Consider the following 25710-nt stretch of genomic DNA (forward strand, 5'->3'; position numbering starts at 1 on the left):
CCCCTCCACTCAATATTTTTGTTAAACAGAAAACCCAGACATATGGCAGCAGATCCACAAGGTCTGCCATGAGAGGTGACTGTATAGTTCCCCTAAGGAAAAGCACCTTTAGTAAATCTGCATTCTCTGTGAGAGCTTCCCATGTCTGGAATACACTGCCATCAGACACACATAACTGCACCACATATCACACTTTCACAAAATGCTTGAAGACCTGGCTAAAGGTCAATCAGATTTGTGAACATGGTCCCTAGCTGTGTGTTGCCGCTTTCCATGTTGTCTGTTGTCTGTAGCTTGTGAGGTGTGGAAACACTTTGTTGCTTTTATGAATTTTGTCTTGCTGCTTTTTGTTCTATGTTGCTCTGTCTGTATGCTATGTCTTGCTTGTCCTATGTTGCTATGTCTTGCTTGTTCTATGGTGCTATTGTCTATATTGTAATTGTTTTTAATAACCTGCCCAGGGACTGCGGTTGAAAATTAGCCGGCTGGCTAAAACCGGCACTTTTACTGAAACGTTGATTAATGTGCACTGTCCCTGTAAAAATAAAATAAAATAAACAAATTAATAATTTTCTCTAATATTATTCTGACATTTCACATTCTTAAAAGAAAGTGGTGATCCTAACTGACCTAAAACAGGGATGTCGCAGTACATTTTAAGATAACAGACAGAGGAGGTGATATAAACTCAGCAAAACAATAAACGGCCTCTCACTGTCAACTGCGTTTATTTTCAGCAATCTTAACATGTGTAAATATTTGTGTGGACATAACAATATTCAACAATTGAGACATAAACTGAACAAGTTCCACAGACATGTGACTAACAGAATAATGTGTCCCTGAACAAAGGGGGGGGGGGGGTTCATCAGTATCTGGTGTGGCCACCAGCTGCATTAAGCACTGTAGTGCATCTCCTCCTCATGGACTGCACCAGATTTGCCAGTTCTTGCTGTGAGATGTTACACCACTCTTCCACCAAGGCACCTGAAAGTTCCCGGACATTTCTTGGGGGGAATGGCCCTAGCCCTCACCCTCCGATCCAACAGGTCCCAGACGTGCTCAATGGGATTGAGATCCGGGCTCTTCGCTGGAAAAGGCAGAACACTGACATTCCTGTCTTGCAGGAAATCACGCACAGAACGAGCAGTATGGCTGGTGGCATTGTCATGCTGGAGGGTCATGTCAGGGTGAGCCTGCAGGAAGGGTACCACATGGGAGGAGGATGTCTTCCCTGTAACGCACAGCGTTGAGATTGCCTGCAATGACAACAAGCTCAGTCCACTCCAGAGTACAGGCCTTGGTGTAACACTCATTCCTTCGACGATAAACGTGAATTCGACCATCACCCCTGGTGAGACAAAACCGTGACTCGTCAGGGAAGAGTACTTTTTTCCAGTCCTGTCTGGTTCAGCGATGGTGGGTTTGTGCCCATAGGCGACGTTGTTGCCGGTGATGTCTGGTGACATTACAACAGGCCTACAAGCCCTCAGTCCATTGCGAACAGTCTGAGCACTGAAGGAGGGATTGTGCGTTCCTGGTGTAACTCGGGCAGTTGTTGTTGCCATCCTGTACCTCTCCCGCAGGTGGGATGTTCGATGGACCGATCCTGTGCAGGTGTTGTTACACGTTGTGTGCCACTGATAGGACGATCAGCTGTCCGTCCTGTCTCCCTGTAGTGCTGTCTTAGGCAGACCCATTTACGAACCTCTGCCAGTCCTGGCCCTGAGCCTGACTGCTGTTCTGTACCTTATGGACTCTGCCCTCGATTGCGGACCTCTGCCTGCCTTTGACCTGTCTTTTGCCTGCCCCCTGTTTGGGTCAATAAACATCTGTGACTCTAGCTGTCTGCATCTGGGTCTTATCCTGAGTTCTGATAGGTGGACCATTTCAGATCATAAGTGATGTGTACACCGAGGACCTTGAAGCTTTCCACCTTCTTCACTGTGGTCCCGTCGATGTGGATAGGGACGTGCTCCCTCTGTTATTTTGTGAAGTCCACGATCAGCTCCGTTGTTTTGTTGACGTTGAGTGAGTGGTTATTTTCCTGACACCACTCTGCCAGGAACCTCACCTCCTCCCTGTAGGCTGTCACGTCATTGTTGGAAATCAGGCCTACTACTGTTGTATCATCTGGAAACTTGATGATTGAGTTGGAGGCGTGCGTGGCCACACAGTCATGGGTGAACAGGGAGTACAGGAAGGGGCTGAGCACGCACCCTTGTGGGGCCCCTGTGTTGAGGATCAGCGAAGTTGAGTTGTTGTTGTTTCCTACCTTCAACACCTAGGGGCGGCCCGTCAGGAAGTCCAGGACCCAGTTGCACAGGGTGGGGTTCAGACCCAGGGCCCCAAGCTTTATGATGAGTTTGGAGGGTACTATGGTGTTGAATGCTGAGCTATAGTCAAGGAACAGCATTCTCACATAGGTATTACTCTTGTCCAAATGAGATAGGGCAGCATGCAGTACGATGGCGATTGCGTCGTCTGCGGATCTATGTAAATGTCTTACTCATGTCGGCCACGCAGAAGGAGAGCCCACAGTCCTTGGTAGCGGGCCGCTTCGGTGGCACTGTGTTATCCTCAAAGCGGGCAATGAAGGTATTTAGCTTGTCCGGAAGCAAGACGTCAGTGTCCGCAACGTGGCTGGTTTTCCCTTTCCCTTTGTAGTCCCTGATTCTCATACGTCTCGTGTCTGAGCCGTTGAATTGTGACTCCACTTTGTCTCTGTATAACTACACTGTTTGTATTCTGCCATATTCCCAGTCACCTTGCCATGTGTGTGTGTGTGTGTGTGTGTGTGTGTGTGTGTGTGTGTGTGTGTGTGTGTGTGTGTGTGTGTGTGTGTGTGTGTGTGTGTGTGTGTGTGTGTGTGTGTGTGTGTGTGTGTGTGTGTATCCGTGAGTGCTGGGGGATTGTGTGTGTATATGGGTCCGTGAGTGCTGGGGATTGTGTGTGTATATGGGTCCGTGAGTGCTGGGGGATTGTGTGTGTGTGTGAGTGAGAGACATGTTTGTATATGAAAAGACAAGGACGCAGCACCTCTTGACCACAACTGACATTTTATGTGCAAAGGGTAAAACTTAGTAAAAGGTTTATTTATTTTTCTTAGACGAAGTATACTTATTTTTATCGTAAAAACAGAGTAAAAGAATGACTTTGATACCGCTAGGACACTGAACCCTATGTTGAGGTGTGAAGTCACACGGCCCTCGTCGGTCTCATGATTATTGGAAATGTGCACAGCTTAATACGAAACTAATATTCCTCTAATATTTCCTACTGATATTCCCAATATTACCTAAGATCTCAGATATTACCTACTGACATTCAGATGAGCAGGGCAGCAAAGCATGGCTAAATATTTAACTGGATACATTACCAATCTCATGAAATCGTTTTGGATTTCATTTTTAAATCCAAATGAACAGCACCCCATCTGTAGCAGCCCTCAGAAGTGAATGTCTGCCACGTTCATATAATATCCCCAACCATATCAACACTCAGAAATGTTAGCTTTACCTCCTCTGACTGGTAATTGTTCTAACACTTCTCATTATTTGTTGCAATGTGTCAGTGGTGGAAAAAGTACCCAATTGCCTTCATAGAAAATGACACAAGTAAAAGTGGAAGTTACGCAGTAAAATGCTTCTTAAGTAAAAGTATTTAAAAAATGGTTTTATATATCCTTAAGTATCAAAAGTAAATGTATACGTCATTTCAAATTCCTTATACTAAGCAATCCAGACGGTACAAATAAAATATATTTTTAATTACCGGCACTGGCGACCCATCGTCCAGGGCAGGTGGGGCAGAGCGCCATCTGTTTTGAACTCCCCCCGGAATTTTTTTTAATTGAAAAGGAAATATTTTTCTTTGTTTTTTTTGTTGCCTTTTTAATACGTGTCACATATCAGTTTGCAAACAATGTAAAAAATAATACTAATATTAATTTAGTTAATAATGCCGCTTACAAACTCATTTGCTTTCTTGAGTAAGGCAGCTCCAAAACACAGGTGTTTCAGCCTAGCTCAGTGCTTTCTGTGGTTGTGGGACATCCAGCAAAAAATACGTAGTGTAGGGATTGGTTCAGTGTTCTGTCACTCATGGAGACACTACGCAATTGCAAAATCTATGAGTAGAGCTTGAAAATTCAAGCCCCTTGGGCGCTGCCATAGTTACATTAGAAGTGGCCATCCAAGAAGGCTCAAGTTCATTGGCCACTGATAAAATGACGTCAAATCACATTATATCTACCATAGCTTTGATAGAACTGATCATACTTTCAAAATCCTAGCTAGCAAGCTAGCAGTCATCATCATGAATCAAGTCGACAATCTACCCGCAAATCCTTTTCAAACCTTGTCATATGAAGAGAAATATAGATAAAACTTATCGGTGCTCATTGGCCATTGGACAAAGAAAGTTGGACAAAAAGTTGGAAATCGCAAATTCAACAATAGGTGGTTTGGAAGGAATCAGTGGCTAAGTGCAAGCATTGCAAATCAATCACTAGCCTTCTATTCAGTGGAGTGGGTGTGTGGTCTCTTTTCCAAGCTTAAAAGGGAAAACATTCAACATTGGCCATGCTGTCAATCCAGCATGACTTCTGCTCAAAACAACTGGAAACTCAGAACTGGGAAATCTCAGACTTCAGTGAGTTCAAGACAACTGGGAACTCAGAAAAAAACAAGGTCCGACTGGGAAAATATGTTTTGAACGGTCATCCAACTCAGAATTGCAAGTCGAGAACTCGATCCTCTTTCTAGAGCTCCGACCCGAAGATCACTGACGTCATCATGATTCAACATTGTTTTTTTTTTTAGAGTTCCCGGTTGTGTTGAAAGCACCATAAATCCAGAGAATGCCAGACTTTGATGACAAAGTTTGATGACAAAATTTGCCCAAGAAGGACCGTTGCGCCACCTTCCTGTTCAAGTGAGCACAGCACAACAAGGTGAGTCCAAAAATGTATTGTATGCTGCTGCATAAATGATGTAAAATGCCAGGGAGATATGTATACTGAAGCTAAGAAAGTAATACGAAGTGTATGTTGTGTAGTAAGCTGTTAGTAGGCCATGTGCATCGCCATAATAATTAGGTCAATTTTCCCCTCATAATTTAGCCTACTGTTCTGACTTGGTGGTGCACATGCAGTGGTGGAAAACGTACTCAATTGTCATACTTGAGTAAAAGTAAAGAAACCTTAATAGAAAATGACTAAAGTGAAAGTCACCCAGTAAAATACTACTTCAGTAAAAGTCTAAAAGTATTTGGTTTTAAAAATATTCTATAAGTAAATGGAATTGCTAAAATGTACTTACGTATCAAAATTAAAAGTAAAAGTATAAACCATTTCAAATTCCTTATAGTAAGCAAACCAGACAGCACAATTGTATTATTTTTTATTGATGGTTAGCCAGGGGCACACTCCAACACTCAGACATCATTTATAAACAAAACATTTGTGTTTTGTGAGTGGGCAGATCAGAGGCAGTAGGGATCACCGGGATGTTCTCTTGATAAGTGTTTGAATTGGACAATTTTCCTGTCAATATGTAACGGGTACTTTTGTGTGTCAGGGAAAATGTACGCAGAAAAAAGAACACAATTTTTTTTAGGAATGTAGTGAAGTAAAAGTAAACAAAAATATAAATAGTAAAGTACAGATACCCCAAAAAATACTTAAGTAGTACTTTAAAGTATTTATACCACTGTGCACATGTAGCCTATAGCCTGTTTTAGAGAAATGTAATCATTGAATATTGTAAGAGCTTTCATTGTCTGCTTATATGCCCCTTTTATTTATCCTACGGTTCTGACTTGGTGTACAGGGAGAATACTGTAACAACGTCCCATGTTCTGAATTCTGTCGCTGTACATTTCAAAAGTGCTGAACAAATAGTGATATTGACTACGTCCTAGCGCGGTCATTAATGTCGTAATCAAAATTATGGATTGCCTCTTATCCTCTCGTTGTCTCCTTATGCCATAGTTTGTACATCTCAAATGTCAGTAGAAACCACATTTGTTTAAGCAAGTCAGCCATATCAGCTATATATTTTTTAAAGGCAGTAAATGAGGCTGAATGAACTGTTTCGGTGCCAGACAAGGCTCCGCTGATAGCCAAGTGTAGCAGTGGTAAGGTGTTGGGATTCTGCTGTTGGGACAGCTTTATGTAGGCCCTAACAGTGTGTGGGTACTTTTTGTCACTGTTATAGTGCAATGAATGTATTGTTTATTGTTGTGGAGTGGCTTTGCTGGTATGCATAAAAATTGTAATAGAGTTTACCCCACCAAGATTTAGATGCTAAAATCGGCACTGATTACCGGATAGCCAGGGGCATACTCCAACACTCAGAGATCATTCAGAAACAAAGCATTTGTTTACCCGCCAGAACAGAGGCAATAGAGATGACCAGAGACGTTCTTAATAAGTGTGTGAACAACAAACATGTACGTGTTCGTGAGAGTCACCTTGCCATAACTGCAGGCCACAGAGTTTTGGAATCTCTTGCCCTTTTGATTATGGAGTGATGATGGATTATGGAGTGATGATGGAATATTTTGCCGTTAATGTTGTTATGTTGTTTATGGCACAGTCTGTGAGTGGTTTAGATGTTGCCATAAGGTGGACCTTAGACAACATTCCAATAACAGGCTTATAGCGAACCAGTTTAGAAACGACTGTATATAAAGTGATCAGGAAAGTACATGTGGATTTTACCATGCACATTTACGAATTAATACTTAAATTTGCATTTTTTAAAAATGTATTCTTAAATCAGAGTAAATATATTTGACTAATTAGCATTTTACTCCTTCCTCTGTCTTTTTAAAGATTGAAGAGACTAAATACCTATTTGCTCTTTATTCATGTATTACACATGTATCATTCACTTAATTAGGTTTAAAGAGAATGATTCATCAGTAATTGTTGTGAACTACTTGCTCAAATCTAGAGTCAGACTACAGTGTTTCCAGGTTAGAGGTGCTGTGCTGGTAATGGTCAGGCATGCACAAGTAGATGGAGTTGATCTTCTCTTTGCAGCTTCGGTGTCCTCTTTCTACTCTCCTCTCTGCACACCAGAGACCTGAGAACATACAACAACAGAGTCTACATATCATCACACACTTTATGTTAAACAGACATGTTTTTTCGCGTCATCATCTAACAGGGGATATAGCACATGTATACAGATAGGATCATATTTTGATAATCCCGTTGTTGCAGGAAATGTCCGCAGGTTGACATAAAGTGCAGTCAACTTAACTCCAAGGGCAACAATTATCTCATTGGTTTAGGGCAGAACAAATCTGATTTGGTTTCTTAAAAAAATCACAGAAATGTCCTTTACAGCAGGAAATGTAAACATATAGTTTATGAGGTTGAAAAAGGCCTCTAAAGTGTATTTCTACTTTAAAATGGCAGACTTGATTAGCACTACCTAAAAATGTAACCAACAAAATGTCCATTAATTATGCAATTGTGTTTGTTGTCCGTAGCTTATGCCTGCCCATACCATAACCCCACTGCCACCATGGGACTCTCTGTTCACAATGTTGACATCAGCAAACTGCTCGCCCACATGACACCATCTGCCCGGTGCTCGTCGAAGATCCTGGTGAGGACGACAACCACGCAGTTGAGCTTCACTGAGACGGTTTTGTGCAGAAATTCTTTGGTTGTCCCAGTTTCATCAGCTGTTCAGTTGGCTGGTCTCAGACGATCCCACAGGTGACAATGTCGGATGTCAAGGGCCTGGGCTGGCATGGTTACATGTGGTCTGCGGTTGTGAGGCTGGTTGGACGTACTGCCTATTCTCTAAAACGACGTTGGAGGCAGCTTATGATAGAGAAATTAACATTCAATTCTCTGCCAACAGCTCTGGTGGGCATTCCCAAAAAATTATACATCTGTGGCATTGTGTTGTGTGACAACTGCATATTTTAGAGTGACGATTTATTGTCCCCAGCACAAGGTGCACCTTTGTAATGATCATACTGTTTAATCAGCTTCTTGATATGCTATAACTGCCAAGTGGATGGATTATCTTGGCAAAGGAGAAATGCTCACTAACAGGGATGTAAGCAAATTTGTGCACAACATTTGAGAGAAAAAAGCATATGGTAAATTTCAGGGATATTTTATTTCAGCTCATGAAACATTGGACCAACACTTTACATGTTGCGTTTATATTTTTGTTCAGGACCATGGCATTTTCTTTCTGAACCGTTTGTGGCACAAATTCTTTTACTTTTAGATTTGTGTGTATTGTTGTGAATAGTTAGATACTATTGCACTGTTGGAGCTAGGAACACAAGCATTTCGCTACACCCGCAATAACATCTGCTATATATGTGTATGTGACCAATAAAATGAGATTTGAATTTCATGGCGTAAAAGTAAAAAAGCTACAAATTCTTTCCACAAAACAGTCTACACCCACAATATTTGTCCAACCATAATATACCAAACAAAAATAGAAACACAACATGTAAAGTGTTGGTCCCATGTTTCGTGAGCCTGTGTTGTGATTCTCACACTGTTCAAACCCCACAATTGAATAAAAAGCTTGTGAAGCTCTCTTAACCTATAGATCATATAATTGCAAACAAATCATCTGAAATAAATACTATTATAAAAAAAATATTTTTGAATTTCTGTGCACCACGCTGAGTTCACAAAAATTGCCTGAAGGGAAACAAGTGTGAAAACACCCGTAATGACAAAGAACATAGACCAATAAGAAAGAAGCAAAGCGTCTAAACATGGAAATGTAAACAATATTGCCTGGTATGTGATAACGATGGAGTGCAATATAAAAGGGAAGTTATCCGGGGGGTGATGAATTCCAGGAGTACCTAATGAGGCTTAGGTGTGAGTAAGGATGTGTTGCCAGGACCGGTAGTTAGTAGCCCAGCGACGTCGAGCACTGGAGAGAGGGAGCGGGAGTGGGCGTGACAAGGGACACCAAAGACCTGAACTCAATTGGTTTTAGATGTGTATGTCATTTGGACTGGAAGTTATTGAAAATGTGATATTTAAGTGAATTAATAATCGCAGCTGTAAGGGATAAATATTTGTAGAAAATCAAATGAAAGGTGTACCTTTGACAAGAGAGGTCAAGGAACCCACCACACTTGTCTGTAGATCTGTAGCTCATATGCACAGAGAGCTATTTGACCCATTCACAGGAAATATATGTGTCAAATCAGTGAAATGAAAATTGGCAATTCTAATGGGTGTAGCCTATTATGGACGGGGGAAGTCAGAGACCTAACCTCAAGTGGTTTTAGATGTATATGTCATGTGGATAGGAAGCTATTGAACATCAGATATGTATGTGAATTAATATCTAAATCTGTAATAGGAAAAATATTTGTAGAGAATCAAAGGGGAGGAATAAAAAAAGTGCACCTTTTGATAAGAGAGTTGAAGGAATCCACAGCCCTTGTCTGTAGATCTGTATCTCATCTGGATTGAAAGGTATTCAAAATTAGGCCTATCAGAAGAAAAATGCCTATACAATCAGGGAAGTGGTAAACTGGAATTTTGATGAATGTAGCATGGATGAGGGGGGTCAGTGACTTCACAGTATGTGGTTGTACATTTCCATTTCACCTAGATAGGGAGCTTTTGAAAAGTATCCTTGTGAATGGGTCAAATATAGTACCCTTAGTAGTTAGAGGTAACTAATAAAAATGTTGGGCCCGTCAACGGCTGGAGGCCCTATGCAGTGTGTGTAATCTTCATGGGAATGCAAAACATAAACATTTTTGTGTACATGCAATCACATGTATTGCACTTTAACGATGGTCCCTAAACCACCTGAAAACAGCACAATGCCTCCTTTTCGGCTCTGTTAAAGAGTCACTTTTCAGAAATTCCTCCGCCATTTCATGGTTAATAAAATTGTTGTAAAATAATTTCAGTTTAAAGGACATAACAAGGAACTATAGTGTAGAGAATCGTTGTACCATCTAAACTGCTGTGAAATATATTTTCCACAACCAAAAATATTGTATTTCCAGTTGTTTGAAGCTGGTGTACAAAAACCGAAAGTAAAAGACGCAAAAAAACGAAACATCTCTCTCATCATCCTAGGACCTTGAGGAGCGAATTCAGAAAATCTAAAGTAAACATTTTTTTACTGTGGTGGAAGTAAACCATCTGGCGCGAGCAACTCGTTGAGGGAGGGAGACTAGAGCAGAGCCAGAAGTTCTGACTGAACGGATACACATTTGAGCCCCCCAGGACGGTGCATTTACTTTGCGCTATTATAATTTATGCTATGAAATCCTACGATTTCATTGGGGCAGTTCCCCCTCATAGCAAATAGCTGGCAAAACAATGGAAGCAACGTTCGCATGACCTATTCGCCCACGGAGCTGGCAGCCAGTAACCAGGTTTCCATCCAACCTTTTTATGCCAGTAAAGTACATGTCAGATAAGAAATGTCATATAACAGTCCTGATGGAAACAGATTTGTCAGTAAACTTTCCAAATGTCGGAGACACACAGAGACACTGAGGCTGCATTTACGAAGGTAGCCGAATTCACATATTTTTTACCACTAATTGGTATTTTGACCAATCCCATTAGACCTTTTCACATCAGAGCTGTTCTCGATTGGTCAAAAGACCAATTAGTGAGGGAAAAAACTGAATTGAGCTGCTTGTGTAAATGCAGCCACACACACACACACGCGCACACACACACTGGTAGTAAATGGTAGGAATTCCAATAAAACATATGCTATTGCGCTACCTTAGAGTTTGAAAGCATACTATGCTCTATGCCCAGCCATCATGTTGCTTGCTATGACTACACGACTACAACAATCTAAGCTTGTCAAAAGTTTAGTTTTGTGCTGCTGTGATGAGACATATTGTCTTTTCACATGTATAGTAACATGCTTCTCAATACAAGCTTTTTGTGGAGTATATTTGGCCGACAGTAATAACCAAAAATGTGTTGCATTATCACAGTATTTGACAAGCAGACACTCGGAGTACCATCGAATCTGTGAAATGTAAGTGTTTAGGTCAGGTGAAATGTATTACACACCGATACAATTGATGTAAGTCATGGCCTTTTAAACTTGCAAATTACAATACATTGTGTGTGTGTGTGTGTGTGTGTGTGTGTGTGTGTGTGTGTGTGTGTGTGTGTGTGTGTGTGTGTGTGTGTGTGTGTGTGTGTGTGTGTGCAACCCAAGTCTGTATGTGTGATGCAGAAAAGACAAGGAGGCGGCACCTCTTGACCACACCTGACCTTTAATTGGCCTTGTTCACAGTTTCAAAAGATGATACTTGCACACAACTATGAGCAAATAGGACTACAAGTTAGTAAAACGTTTATTTTTTTTCTAAAACTAAGAATACTTATTTTCATTGTAAAAACGGAATAAAAGAATGACTTTGATACCGCTAAGACACTGAACCCTATGTTGAGGTTTGAAGTCACGTGGCCCTCGTCTGTCTCTTGATTATTGGAAATGAACACAGCTTGATAATAAACTAATATTTCCTACTGATATTCCCGATATTCCATAATATCTCAGATATTCCCTACTGATAAAGGAATTTATATGTTTAAAGTAATGATTAAAGTATTCCACCCTGTAATCATATAATTGTATGAAATTTGTTAGTCATAATTTAATAATGTGTGTGACTAGACCATTGTGTTACTATTTCGCAATATGAGCTGGTAGGGCCTTACAACCTCTGGGGAATTGGTCAAAGCTATAAAATAGTTCAGTTAGAACATTGGGATAAAAAAATCTCATTACACCTACTGACATTCAGATGAGCAGGGCAGCAAGGCCGATGACTTTCAGCATGGCTCAATGTTTAACTGGATACCTTGCCAACGTCATGAATTCGTTTTGGATTTCATTTTTAAATTAGATTTAATCCAAATGAACAGCACCCCATCTGGAGCAGCCCTCAGAAGAGAATGTCTGCCCTGTTCACATTACACACATATCTGAGCTTTGGGCTAAGTTGATAACCGTGCAGCTTGTAGCGTCTTGTCTAGGACAGGGGGTTGAGGGGCCTCTGCACTATACTGAAATGGTTTGCGTTTGTTGGTTGAACAAGGCTCAATACTCCCCCCTCCATGGAAGCATTACTTTCCCAAATATATCAGCACTCAGAAATGTTTTCTTTACCTCCTCTGGCTGGTGATTGTGCTAAACGCCTCTCATTATTTGTTGCAATGTGTTCATGGCGATACTGATTGCTGAATCATTCGGCCTCTGGCGAAATGGTAGGACTTAGTCGGAATGAAAGCACCATTGAAATGTTTATCAGAGAAAAATCAGTGTTTCGAATCAGTCTTAAAAGGCACATTGTCTGGAGCGTGGTGATCTCTGGTCTGGGTCCTGTTCATTTGGGCACACAACGGAACACGTTTTAAAATGTTTTTGCCGAAGCAAATGAAAACAAACCAGTTACATTACTTCCTTTCTGTTTGTCTGTTTTTGTCCGTTTGGTGCCTAATCAACACAACCCTGGTGTTTTTCTAAAGTAGGGTGATGGGTAACATATATGCCAAACTTTGAGGAAGGAAGATAGGAGGGGGATTCTATTTCTCTAAACTGTATGTTTGAATAACCTAAAATAGAATTGTGATTTAATTCAAATTAACGACAGTAGAGCAGTTCCCAGAGCAACAATGCCTTAACCACTACACCGTTTTAAATAGCATTTTTTTGTAAAATAATGAAAATAGAAATTAAAGCGACAACACTAAAACGCTCATAAAAACATTACAGACATTCCATTTAGACACACAATTCCACCTTCAATTTCACAATATGATGTTTCAACGTCACAATATAGAAGGGCTCAGACAGACTGAAGACAAGTATCAGAAAGTATATCTTTAAGGCACTTACAGTAATAAATATTTCCATAGTTCAAAAGCAAGGCCCGTAAATTGTTTCACTTCAGAATTTAGGTTCTGCCACTGTCCAGTTAGCAGAATTAGTGTCAATGGGTTTCTGATATGTATAGTTTTCATTTGTGGCACAAATCAATCAACTGGATAACCAATACAATTTAAATACCTCTTCATCATATATTTGTACATATGAACATTGGTAAAGCAAGATGGCATATTGCCTGACAATATGACTCTTGGTTGTTCTGTGTCGACACCTGACCGACATGATAGACGTTAGTGTGTTGACCACTGTGTAAATTAATTCATTGCGAGGCACATCATTCTAGTTTTGAAATATACATTGTGAACTGAGCACTTTGGCTACTCTGCTTATGGTTGTTACATTTCATGAGATGGAATCAAAAAGTTGTTTTCTTTCAAACTTTGTCAAGGAAGGCCTGTTTTGTGAATATGAGTTATTTATTTGTTTCTCTCTTGTTCAACAATACTTTGTGCTGATAGGGCAAGATCATTACCATCATGGCGGAAGAAAGTATTTGGCCCTCGGTAGCTTCCATGGTTCCCATAGTTATCAATGAAATATGTTTATCAAGGTTTTTCGATACATGTTGTGGATTAAAAACGTAAATGCCAAGATTGATGTCAATTTGCATTTAACCAGTGATCCTTTATTTTTTTATATATTTTTTTATGTTGTTGGCAATTCTACGAGAATGTGATGTTTCACCTCACAGATAAAAAATAAATAAATCTAATGGACATTATACAGCTTGCACACATACTGTAGGTCTATTAGGTGAAATAAATTAGTTGTATATGTTTGAGTAGATGAGGCGAAATGATTGTAATACATACACACACGCTCAAGTGTAACCCTGACAGTACTGCAATAGAAATATAACATTTAACATCAAGCTAAATGGCTAGTCAAAAAATGTAAACATCGGAAGCGTTTGATCATTTTTGGTTAAAACTCTTGATAGAAAATATGTGAATTAAAAAACAGCACATTTGTGTTAAATAATAACCTCCTCTTGTACGATACAAATCATGCTGAAAATGACCTTTTTTCTTTCTGTTACCTTTTTTAAATAGATTGATAAAAACAGTACAAAAAAATGCTGTCTTATAAAATACAAGTTTATCTTTCTTTTAAAACTAAAGGCTCCTTGCACATTGCACAGCATTTTAAACTCTTTTTACCGAATAACAAGCTGATGTTAACTTCCCTCACAGCGAGAGTTAAGGCTCTGTGAGGCTTTGCTCCCATGCTTTTTCACATTGATTTCACTTTCATACTGTCAAATCATCTGACCTTGCCCTGCTGCTGGCTTTGCTTAAACTGCTGAGTGGTCTGGTGTCTGCTATCGTGTCGGTAGCCTCAATGTCGGGGTCCGCGGGGCCCTCGTCCTCGCCGCTTTCCGGTAGGACCCTCACCTCCGCCCCAGTGGTCTGGACGTAGGAAGGCAAAGACTCGTCGTACACTTTAGAGATGTTCTCACTTTCCACCTGGTAAGGTACGGGCAGCCTGCCTGCCTCCATGCCCACCTCTGTTAAGGGGAAGAAGTGCGATGCGGGCTTGTCCTCCTCCAGCTGCCGGTAGCCCTTGGCCTTCTGGATGGACGACACGGCCATGGAGTGCAGGCTCTTTTCCTCAGGGGGGCTCTGGTCTTCGCCGTCCTGACCGCCCTGGGTCTGGGGCAGCGGCTTGCGGAACACGAAGCGGATCTTCTTCAGGCCCAGGTGGCTGATCTCCACAAAGTTGAGGAAGAGCGAGACGCATGCCACGGCCAACATGAAGATGATGAAGACAGTCTTCTCGGTGGGGCGCGACACGAAGCAGTCCACGGTGTTGGGGCAGGGCCAGCGGCTGCACTGGTACAGCGGCAGGATGCGGAAGCCGTACAGGAAGTACTGGCCCACCACGAATCCCACCTCGAATAGCGTCTTGAAGATGATGTGGCAGATGTAGGTCCTCAGCAGGGTGCCCTCTAGCCTGAACTTCTTGCTGCCCTTGGTGCTGGTCTCCTTGGTGGTGCGCACACTGCCCTGGTCAGGCGCTAGCGGCAACCTCTCCTCACTCAGCTCCTGCTGGCGGTTCAACTCAGCCTCCTCGCGCTCCTTGCGCTTCTCCTCCATGTGGACATAGTGCACAGCGTGGCCCACATACACCAGCGAGGGTGTAGACACAAAGATGATCTGGAGAACCCACAGACGGATGTGCGAGATGGGGAAAGCCTCGTCGTAGCACACGTTCTCGCAACCAGGCTGCTGGGTGTTGCACACGTAATCCGACTGCTCGTCGCCCCACACAAACTCAGCGGCTGTGCCCAGGATGAGGATCCGGAAGATGAAGAGCACTGTGAGCCACACCCTCCCAATCACTGTTGAGTGTTCATTTACTTCCTCTAATATGTTTCCCAAGAAGCTCCAGTCACCCATGATCAACAATCAGCGCTACATATTGAGGTTTGGAGAAGAGAAAAGCAAGTTATAAATCAATCTGACGACAAAGAATGCAGAGAATCCTTGTGTTGCATCCACAACTCTCCTTTGTCGACCCCCATATAACAACCAAAAATGTTCTTTATAGCTAGCTACAGCAATGATGAGCCACTCACTCACTCTTTGTCAAATCCAGAGAGCGCAAACACAAAATCTCTGCATGCCTCTTTGCCTCACCCCAAATGACTAAAACCAACAGTCCAAAAGCACATTTTAGCTACAAACACCATAGCAATAAACACCTTAACTCTAATAAACTCTATATAAATAATCAATCCCAGGATAGATTATTCCAGAAACACGAATATAATATTGGTGAAAGTTAACAAATGGGCAACTTGCCACAGTGAGAGCTCCAGTGTAGTTGTGTTCCCCTTCTCTTGGCACCCAATGGTGTGAAGTGAACTTTTTTCCTCTCTCTTTCCCACCTAAGGCCCCTAGTCCTTGTCGCACCACTGAGCAGAAGTGAATGAATTGAGTCTGATGGTTGGTTTTTAGTTTGCTGCAATATTTAAGCTGGGAGCCAGACAGCCTTTATTCGCCGGGCGATGTGTGGTGACGCAGAAAACAATGGGATCACCCAACACAAACGGGAATGTATGGGACACCGCAGTTGGGAATGATACCAACTCATGTAGTGTACAATATACATGGTGTGTCCTATTCAATGGTTTTATATTAGGGAGGGGAAGGAGGACAGGCAAGGCACATCCTAATGAGGTTGCTGCCGACAATAAAGCTGTTTACTGACTTGGTTAGACAGAGAGATATATCAACTGATGTAGATTGTTTATTGGATGAATTAGACATTTCATGTGGAGTGTACTGTGATCAGCAACAAATAATATACTGTACACTGTTCTGAAATGTGTGTGATTTTGGGGGGGGGGGGTTGACATTTTGTTGGTATTGATCAACGATGTTGATTGTAAGGTCAGGTCATCCTTGTTTCTGTGGGCTTTTATAAATGCCTAGGAATGTATGATCTAACATTTTAGCAAAAAAAAACTGGACTTTGGTTTGCTCATAATCAAAATAAATATTGGTAACACTTTAGCATCCAGGTATGAAGCTTTTCCAATTTTGTTCTTGGATTTTACTATGTCAAAAGGTAAGGTGTTGGTTTGGTCAGCTGTGACCCACAAAAATGCAAACTGAGATGTGGGGAAACATATACTATGACAACGGTATTCTTCTACCGTCTAAACAGTTTATCTCATGATGTTCCCAGGAAACTGTAAGCAGACCAAATGTTATAAAGACACAAAAGACTTAACAATTATTTGCAAATGTTCATTTATTTGCAATTTGTCTACCTACCATTTCCACTACATCTGTGTATATGGATGTTCATCAATATATCGTACACTCAATGGCTAAAAGTGTCCCTCAGAGACAACAAGGAACTTTACAGCAGCTATTTCAGATGTACGGTATCTCGGTAGAAATTTGCACATATTTGCCTAAAATGACATACCCAAATCTAACTGCATGTAGCTCAGGACCTGAAGCAAGGATATTAATATTCTTGATACCATTTGAAAGGAAACACTTTGAAGTTTTTGGAAATGTGAAATGAATGTAGGAGAATATAACACATTAGATCTGGTAAAAGATAATACAAAGAAAAACCTTTTTTCTACTTTTTTTGTACCATCAATTTTTAAATGCAAGAGAAAGGCCATAATGTATTATTCCAGCCCATGCGCAATTTAGATTTTGGCAGCAGTGTATGTGCAAAGACAATTAACCATTGCATTTCAGTTCCACATTTTGAATCAAGACTGCCCAAATGTGCCTAATTGGTTTATTAATAACTTTTCAAGTTCCTAACTGTGCCCTCTCCTTAAGCAATAGCATGGAATTATTTCACTGTAATAACTACTGTACATTGGACAGCGCAGTTAGATTAACAAGAATTTAAGCTTTCTGCCAATATCCGATATGTCTATGTCCTGGGAAATGTTATTGTTACTTACAACCTCATGATAATCCTATTAGCCTACGTTATAGCTCAACCGTCCCGCGGGGGACCCACCGATCCTGTAGAGGCGTTAACCTCCCACGACCATGGTTTATTACCCAAATACAGTTACTATGTAATGTAGTAAAATGGTATCAGAGCTGGAAAGCGCGAAATTACCTATTTCCGTTATTACCATGTTATTGCAAATGTATTCTGCGCCATAGAATGCAACCAACACTTCTGTATTGCTATTATTGTATTTGTCTGAATTATTTTTATTGCATCTTTATTTCATTTGTATATTTAGCATGGCCCCAGTGTTTAAATGTACACAAACTACCACATTATCTGATGTTATTGTCTGCCGTGTTTAGTCGTACTCAAACAAAAAATAAGTCATAAGATTGTACGTGTGGCCTACCTAATGTGTTAGATATGGGGTTAACACTTTGGTGTGCAGGGGTATAATGCATATGAGTGCATCATAATGCATAAGCCTTGTAATAAGTACCTTTGAACTATTTATAATGTGTTAGTATCGTCTTATAATGAACAGGATGCTAATATCAGTCATTTTGAAACAGTTGAAAAATTGACACATAGAACGAAGTAATAACACATACAGTGGGGCAAAAAAGTATTTAGTCAGCCACCAATTGTGCAAGTTCTCCCACTTAAAAAGATGAGAGAGGCCTGTAATTTTCATCATAGGTACACTACAACTATGACAGAAAAAAATGAGAATTTATTTTCCAGAAAATCACATTGTAGGATTTTTAATGTATTTATTTGCAAGTTATGGTGGAAAATAACTATTTGGTCACCTACAAACAAGCAAGATGTCTGGCTCTCACAGACCTGTAGCTTCTTCTTTAAGAGGCTCCTCTGTCCTCCACTCGTTACCTGTATTAATGGCACCTGTTTGAAACGTGTTATCAGTATAAAAGACACCTGTCCACAACCTCAAACAGTCACACTCCAAACTCCACTATGGCCAAGAACAAAGAGCTGTCAAAGGACACCAGAAACAAAATTGTAGACCTGCACCAGGCTGGGAAGACTGAATCTGCAATAGGTAAGCAGCTTGGTTTGAAGAAATCAACTGTGGGAGCAATTATTAGGAAATGGAAGACATACAAGACCACTGATAATCTCTCTCGATCTGGGGCTCCACGCAAGATCTCACCCCGTGGGGTCAAAATGATCACAAGAACGGTGAGCAAAAATCCCAGAACCACACGGGGGGACCTAGTGAATGACCTGTAGAGAGCTGGGACCAAAGTAACAAAGCCTACCATCAGTAACACACTACGCCGCCAGGGACTCAAATCCTGCAGTGCCAGACGTGTCCCCCTGCTTAAGCCAGTACATGTCCAGGCCCGTCTGAAGTTTGCTAGAGAGCATTTGGATGATCCAGAAGAAGATTGGGAGAATGTCATATGGTCAGATGAAACCAAAATATAACTTTTTGGTAAAAACTCAACTCGTCGTGTTTGGAGGACAAAGAATGCTGAGTTACATCTGAAGAACACCATACCTACTGTGAAGCATGGGGGTGGAAACATCATGCTTTGGGGCTGTTTTTCTGCAAAGGGACCAGGACGGCTGATCCGTGTAAAGGAAAGAATGAATGGGGCCATGTATCATGAGATTTTGAGTGAAAACCTCCTTCCATCAGCAAGCGCATTGAAGATGAAACATGGCTGGGTCTTTCAGTATGACAATGATCCAAAACACACCGCCTGGGCAACGAAGGAGTGGCTTCGTAAGAAGCATTTCAAGGTCTCCAGATCTCAACCCCATAGAAATCTTTGGAGGGAGTTGAAAGTCCGTGTTGCCCAGCAACAGCTCCAAAACATCACTGCTCTAGAGGAGATCTGCATGGAGGAATGGGCCAAAATACCAGCAACAGTGTGTGAAAACCTTGTGAAGACTTACAGAAAACACTTGACCTCTGTCATTGCCAACAAAGTGTATATAACAAAGTATTGAGATAAACTTTTGTTATTGACCAAATACTTATTTTCCACCATAATTTGCAAATAAATTCATAAAAACCCTACAATGTGATTTTCTGGATTTTTTTTCTCATTTTGTCTGTCATAGTTTAAGTGTACCTATGATGAAAATTACAGGCCTCTCTCATCTTTCTAAGTGGGAGAACTTGCACAATTGGTGGCTGACTAAATACTTTTTTTGCCCCACTGTAACTCCATGCCTTAACCTTTTTACGGGACGGTTGAGCTAACGTGTGCTAATGTGATTAGCATGACAGTTGTAAGTAACAGCAAACTTTCCTGGACATAGTCTTATATGGTCTTATATGTGCAGAAAGCTTAAATTATTGTTAATCTAACTGCACTGTCCAATTTACAGTAAAAAAAGACCATGCGGAGAGTGCAGTTAGAGGAGAGTGCACAACAACAAAAAGCATTTACTGGTTTGATACATTGACCTCTGAAGGTTAATAATGTACTTGCATGCAGAAATCTTGCTCTGATTTGTCATCCCGAGGGTCCCAGAGATAAAATGTAGCATAGTTTTATTTGATAAAATCCATTTTTATATTCAAATGTAGGAACTGGGTTCTACAGTTTGAACTCCTGCTGTCTCTGGCTCCACACCCACCCCGCCATCTAGATGTGTGAAAGTTAGTGTATAAGCTAATGATCCATCATGTATGACATTCCTGGGAGTGTGTGTAAGGGTTTTCCTGTGGTGAAGGAGAAGCGGACCAAAATGCAGCGTGGTGATTATTCATGTTCTTTAATAAAGGAACTAGACATGAAATAACTAACAGAACAATAAATGTGCGAAAACCTAAACAGTCCTATCTGGTGCAACCACAGAGACAGGAACAATCACCCACAAACACACAGTGAAACCCAGGCTACCTAAGTATGATTCTCAATCAGAGACAACTAATGACACCTGCCTCTGATTGAGAACCATACTAGGCCGAAACATAGAAATACCCAAAACCTAGAAAAACAAACATAGACTGCCCACCCAACTCACGCCCTGACCATACTAAATAAATACAAAACAAAGGAAATAAAGGTCAGAACGTGACAGTGTGTTAAATTAAATTTTGTATTACCATATTATTTTTGTATGTTCTCTATAGTTATGTACTTGAAAATGTATCAATTCACCAATCTGAAACTTTTCACACACACTGCTGCCATCTAGTGGCCAAAATCTAAATGCCGCCTAAACTGCAATATTATATTATGGCCTTTCTCCTGCATTTCAAAGATGAGAAAATAAAGGAAAACACGTTTTTTGTTTGTATTATCGTTTACCAGATCTAATGTGTTAAATTCTCATTCATTAATTTCACTTTTAAACAAACTTCAAAGTGTTTCCCTTCAAATGCTATAAAGAATATGCATATCCTTGCTTCAGGGCCGGAGCTACAGGCAGTTATATTTAGGCAAAAATTGAAAAAAGGGTGTTACTAAAACCGGTTTCAACAGGGCGTGTCCTCAGGGTCATAATTCACAAACCACATCCTCTCTGCTGATTCTATTGGATCCACAACAGGACGTACCTTTCATCCAATGAGAAAGCAATCTGCAGATGATAACTTCTGTCTCTCATTGGCTGAAGTGCGACAGTGGGCCCTCGTGTATGAGGGGGCTTGCTGATGACCCACTTGTTTTTAAGTAGAATACTGCATATTTTCTTTGCCATAGCTGTAAGTATCAGTTCCATGGATTGCAATATGCCCCAAAAAAGTTCCATCATCCCTCTAGACAGGAAGTTTCATTCCAAAACGCTATATATCAGAAATGTTGGTAAATAAGCTTTAATTGTTTAAAGAAATTAGGAAGGAGATGTGTTTTTTTTCACTATATAATCATGGCATGGGGTTGTTCAATGATAAACATGTATAGGTTTACAATATGTCACATGATGGTTTCATTTCAGATTGACAAATAATCATGTTTTTTTGCAAAATGCTATATATCCACCCCTCAGAGAAATAAGTAGTACTGCTAGGTTTTACACATTCAAATGTAACAAATAACAAAACTATTTTATAAAGAACTGCACAAATGGTACATTTGTGACATCAATATAAAACATGAATATATTAATAATATTATTCAATACAGTAATATGAGATCTGTATTTAAAACATTTACATTTGACATTTTTGTAATTTAGCAGATGCTCTTATCCAGAGTGACTTACAGTAAGTGCATTCATCTTTAAAAAAAGCTGAGTGAGACAACCACATATCACAGACAAATATACAGGATATGAATGTTCCATTCCAGCTAAACTATTTATATACTGTATAGCATTTTGCAAAAAAAACATATTTTCATGCACATCTAAAATATATATATTTTAGATCTAAGAATTAGTTATATTTTACATCCACATGAAGGTACCCATAAGCAATCATTTCTCATTTTAAAAAACCCCACAAATGTAAATAATTGGTGCGTTTCGGAAATAAGCTCTTCATTATATCCCATTTTATCTGAAGTGTTTGCTGGCTGACCGGAGGTGGAAAGCATGGATTAGAGTCTTTGAGTGACTATATAACTGGTCCAACTATAAGATATTACAGAAGAAAAAGTATAATGCTGTATTTCAAAACATATCAAGTCTAAAAACTTTTTTTTTTTAAATAGGTTGTGTGAGAACACAGGACAGCCAGCAGTAGCGATGCCCTTCAGCACATTGAGGCTGAGGTCATGGAGGTCATAGCACTAGAGGGAAGAGTCGAGTCAGACCAGACAATAGTGGGTCAAGGATGCCTGCTAGTTTTGACCGTGTGGTTTGGTTAATCAGGAACAAAATTAAGCTGCCATTTTTTTTTATACAGCTTTTACATTGTTGTCCCTACATCTTGTGCATCATTAACCAGTTTTCCCCTTACTTTCCCTAAAGTGAATTTGAAAGGATATCCAGGTACAGAGACACATGTAGGCTAACGGGGCTAGTTCTCCGCGCTGTACTTGTCTGTTAATGGCACTACTTGTTGATATTGCCAGTGCTAACGACCTAAGCCGAAAGCAGAGCTGTGAATGGCGCAGGGATTTTGCACAAAGGCATGATGTCATGATGGGGCATGCGGGCTCTATTGAACAAGAGCGCTGAGGCGTGAGCCCAGATTGTGCCAATGAAGCACCTACTCGTCGCAAAGCGGAGGACTATCCCGCCAACAAAGTTATCTTACGCTTATCTGCCTACACGCCGTCGCGCCACACGTTTCCTGCTCTTGGGGGTTGCGATTTAGCTGACGATCCCAGAACCATGCGATGATTTGGGATAGAGAGGATGCAAGGCATTAGGGGAAATGAAGGCCAGAGGGGACTCTCACGCTAGTATGTAGTAGTTATTTGGAGGGGAAGCATGCTAGTGCGAGCGGGTCTGGCTTCCATTGCACTCTATATGGAAATAGGACTGTGCTGCCATTTAAACAGGCATAACAACATCAGACTAGTGTCTCTCTCTTAGGATATCCCACCTGCATGAATTTACTTAGCAGTACCCAATACCCAAAGCACTGAGGTTATTTCTTAGCTATTTCTTGCACTGTAATAATATGGCTATAAGTATTCTCCTTTATCTTTGGGTGCTGCACAGTGGATCTCTCTGTCTGTCAGTTAGTGAATGTCCCAGTCCCACATTGATTCCCCTCATCTCGTTTTCCTGTCATAATCCCATTAATCTCTATTCCAGGATCAGTCTTTTGATGATACCCAGGCGGGACGCTCTCTTCTATGTTCTTTGTGCATACCAGAGATACCAGCCACAATAAGAAGGATTTATCTGATTCAGCTCACTTACACTAGGGGATAGAGGGATTGTCCCTCTTTGCTGCCTTACAGTGGAAAAGCGATGTTATAGTTGGAGTGGGACTAAGCCAGGGCAGCAATGATGCTTTGTATGTGTAATAAACTGTGGTCTCACCCTCTCAACCAAACTTTAATGTGTGATTTGTTTGTTGTTGTTGATGTTATTTGATGTCATGGAATGCAGTCAAACTAAATGTGCACATAGACAGTTGTCGTGACATCGTATTAGTTAATGTGACGACTGTTGTTCATCGAATGATTAAAGTTTCTAATTGCGTGATTAACTGAATCGAGCAATTATTAACCCATTAACCTGGGGCACCATGGGAAAAATAGTTTTTATTGAGTTTCTATTTCCCAAATTAACTCAAAGAATATCAGAAAATCGATTTTACAACAGCCGCTAATTAACCAGTTGCCTCTACCAATCTCGTTCTGAACGTCGTATAGCCCATGAATCTGCACGGACCCGGGTCTCACCAATGAGTTCGTACCACACCAATCTTAGTTGAATATCTAAACTCAAAAGCTAAAATGATGATAAAAGACACACATAGACCAAACACATTATAGGCTATTGATTAGAACTTAGTATAACGGGCCAACACACAATGGCGCGTGTTACCCACAATGAGGATTTCAAAAGAGAGTGAAAAAGAAAGTACACAAGACAAATATACATTTGGGTGAATTTGTCAGCTATGCTATTCTAACCCTAGCCCCAAACTGCCACTCTTATGGGTCAGAATATAATGATGTAATTACGTGGGGATGATCTCAGAGGATTCTCTAAGTAGGCCTTCAGCTGTTCGATGACGCACTACTCCAGCGCACCTCTGAGAGTCCTCCCGCTGTCAGTGTCCTTTTTGGCTTAGGAGTCTGTTCCCTCACCCTTTGCTCTGGAAGGGGTCTTCTGAGGACAGACAGCTCTGTAGCTCAGAGCTCACAGCATAGGAATGAAACCCTTTAGATACCACGATTCGATGGGAGATGGAGGCTAGGTGGTTCTCTTGAATTCCCCCGCTCAGACACAGCTACTCATCCGTAGCTTGGGTAGAAAAGGATTTCTTTGTCCTCAAACTTGCGTTGCGTTCTGGGTTCGTTGACTTTTTAGACCTTGCTGCAGCTGGGGTCACGTAGTCCTCCTGTAAATTCTATACTCACAGGTTTTATATCTGTAACGGTTCTCTTCTTCCTCCTCCTCTGAAAAGGAGGTGTAGCAAGGATTGGACCAAAATGCAGCATAGTTGGTGTTCATGTTCTTTAATAAAGAAAAACTCAAACATGAACATAATACAAAACAATAAATGTGAAAAACCAAAACAGTCCTCTCTGGTGCAACAAACACAAAGACAGGAACAATCACCCACAAAAGACCTAAAGAATATGGCTGCCTAAATATGGTTCCCAATCAGAGACAACGATAAACACCTGCCTCTGATTGAGAACCATTCTAGGCAACCATAGACTTACCTAGAGTACTACTCTAACCACAATCCCATAACTGCAAACAACCCCAGACAAAACAAACCACATAAATCCCCACCCTGGCCTAACCAAAATAACACCGAAAACATTTTCATATTCCATCTATCGTCATGACCTCCATTGTGGCTGACGGAAACCATTGTTCCAAAGTCCCTTTATTTCATGTTTAATGTTCTGAGGCTGGTTCTCTTAACAGGTGTGCCTTGGAAATAATTTTCTTCTTAATGCGTTTGAGCCAATCAGTTGTGTTGTGACAAGGCAGGGGTGGTATACAGAAGATAGCCCCATTTGGTAACGACCAAGTCCATATTATATCAAGAACAGCTCAAATAAGCAAAGAGAAACGGCAGTCCATCATTACTTTAAGACATGAAGGTCAGTCATTCTGGAAATTTCAAGAACTTTGAACATTTCTTCAAGTGCAGTCGCAAAAACCATTAAGTGCTATGATGAAACTGGCTCTCATGAGGACTGCCACAGGAAAGGATGACCCAGAGTTACCTCTGCTGCAGAGGATAAGTTCATTATAGTTACCAGCCTCAGAAATTGTAGCCCAAATAAATGCTTCACAGAGTTCAAGTAATAGACACATTTCACCATCAACTGTTCAGAGGAGACTGCGAGAATCAGGCCTTAATGGTCGAATTGCTGCAAAGAAACCACTACTAAAGGACATCAATAATAAGAAGAGATTTGCTTGGGCCAAGAAACACGAGCAATTAGACAAGTGGGAATCTATCCTTAGGTCTGATGAATTTGAGATTTATTGTTCCAACCACTGTGTCTTTGTGAGACGCAGAGTAGGTGAACAGATGATCTCCGTTCAAATGCAAGAGAAAGGCCATAATGTATTGTATTCCAGCCCAGGTGCAATTTAGATTTTGGCCACTTTAGCCTCAAACAATAGCATGGTATTTTCTCACTGCAATAGCTACTATAAATTGAACAGTGCGGTTAGATTAACAAGAATTTAAGCTTTCTGCCAATATCAGATATGTCTATGTCCTGGGAAATGTTCT

At 40.8% G+C, this 25710-nt stretch overlaps 1 protein-coding gene across 1 annotated transcript; it reads right to left on the minus strand.

Moving 5' to 3' along the window:
• Positions 1-5452: 5452 nt before the first annotated feature.
• LOC115134116 (gap junction alpha-8 protein-like) lies at positions 5453-15891 on the minus strand. The gene is made up of 3 exons (XM_029667776.2): positions 15761-15891; positions 14229-15370; positions 5453-7091 (listed from the first exon to the last, which is right to left on the minus strand). The coding sequence occupies exons 2-3, from the start codon at positions 15353-15355 to the stop codon at positions 7007-7009; spliced, it is 1212 nt and encodes a 403-aa protein (XP_029523636.1). The 5' UTR covers positions 15356-15370; positions 15761-15891; the 3' UTR covers positions 5453-7006.
• Between the last annotated feature and the right edge of the window lie 9819 nt (positions 15892-25710).

This window comes from Oncorhynchus nerka, linkage group LG2 (assembly GCF_034236695.1).
Source record: "Oncorhynchus nerka isolate Pitt River linkage group LG2, Oner_Uvic_2.0, whole genome shotgun sequence".
Taxonomy (NCBI): Eukaryota; Metazoa; Chordata; class Actinopteri; order Salmoniformes; family Salmonidae; genus Oncorhynchus; species Oncorhynchus nerka.

What these genes read in the sequence shown, in the direction of transcription:
- LOC115134116 (XM_029667776.2), bottom strand. Translation starts at nt 15,355, where the DNA reads ATGGGTGACTGGAGCTTCTTGGGAAACATATTAGAGGAAGTAAATGAA. An exon ending in AAAGCCAGCAGCAGGGCAAG is followed by an intron (nt 7,092 to 14,228) that starts GTCAGATGATTT and finishes GTATGTTCTCAG; the next exon opens with GTCTCTGGTGTGCAGAGAGG.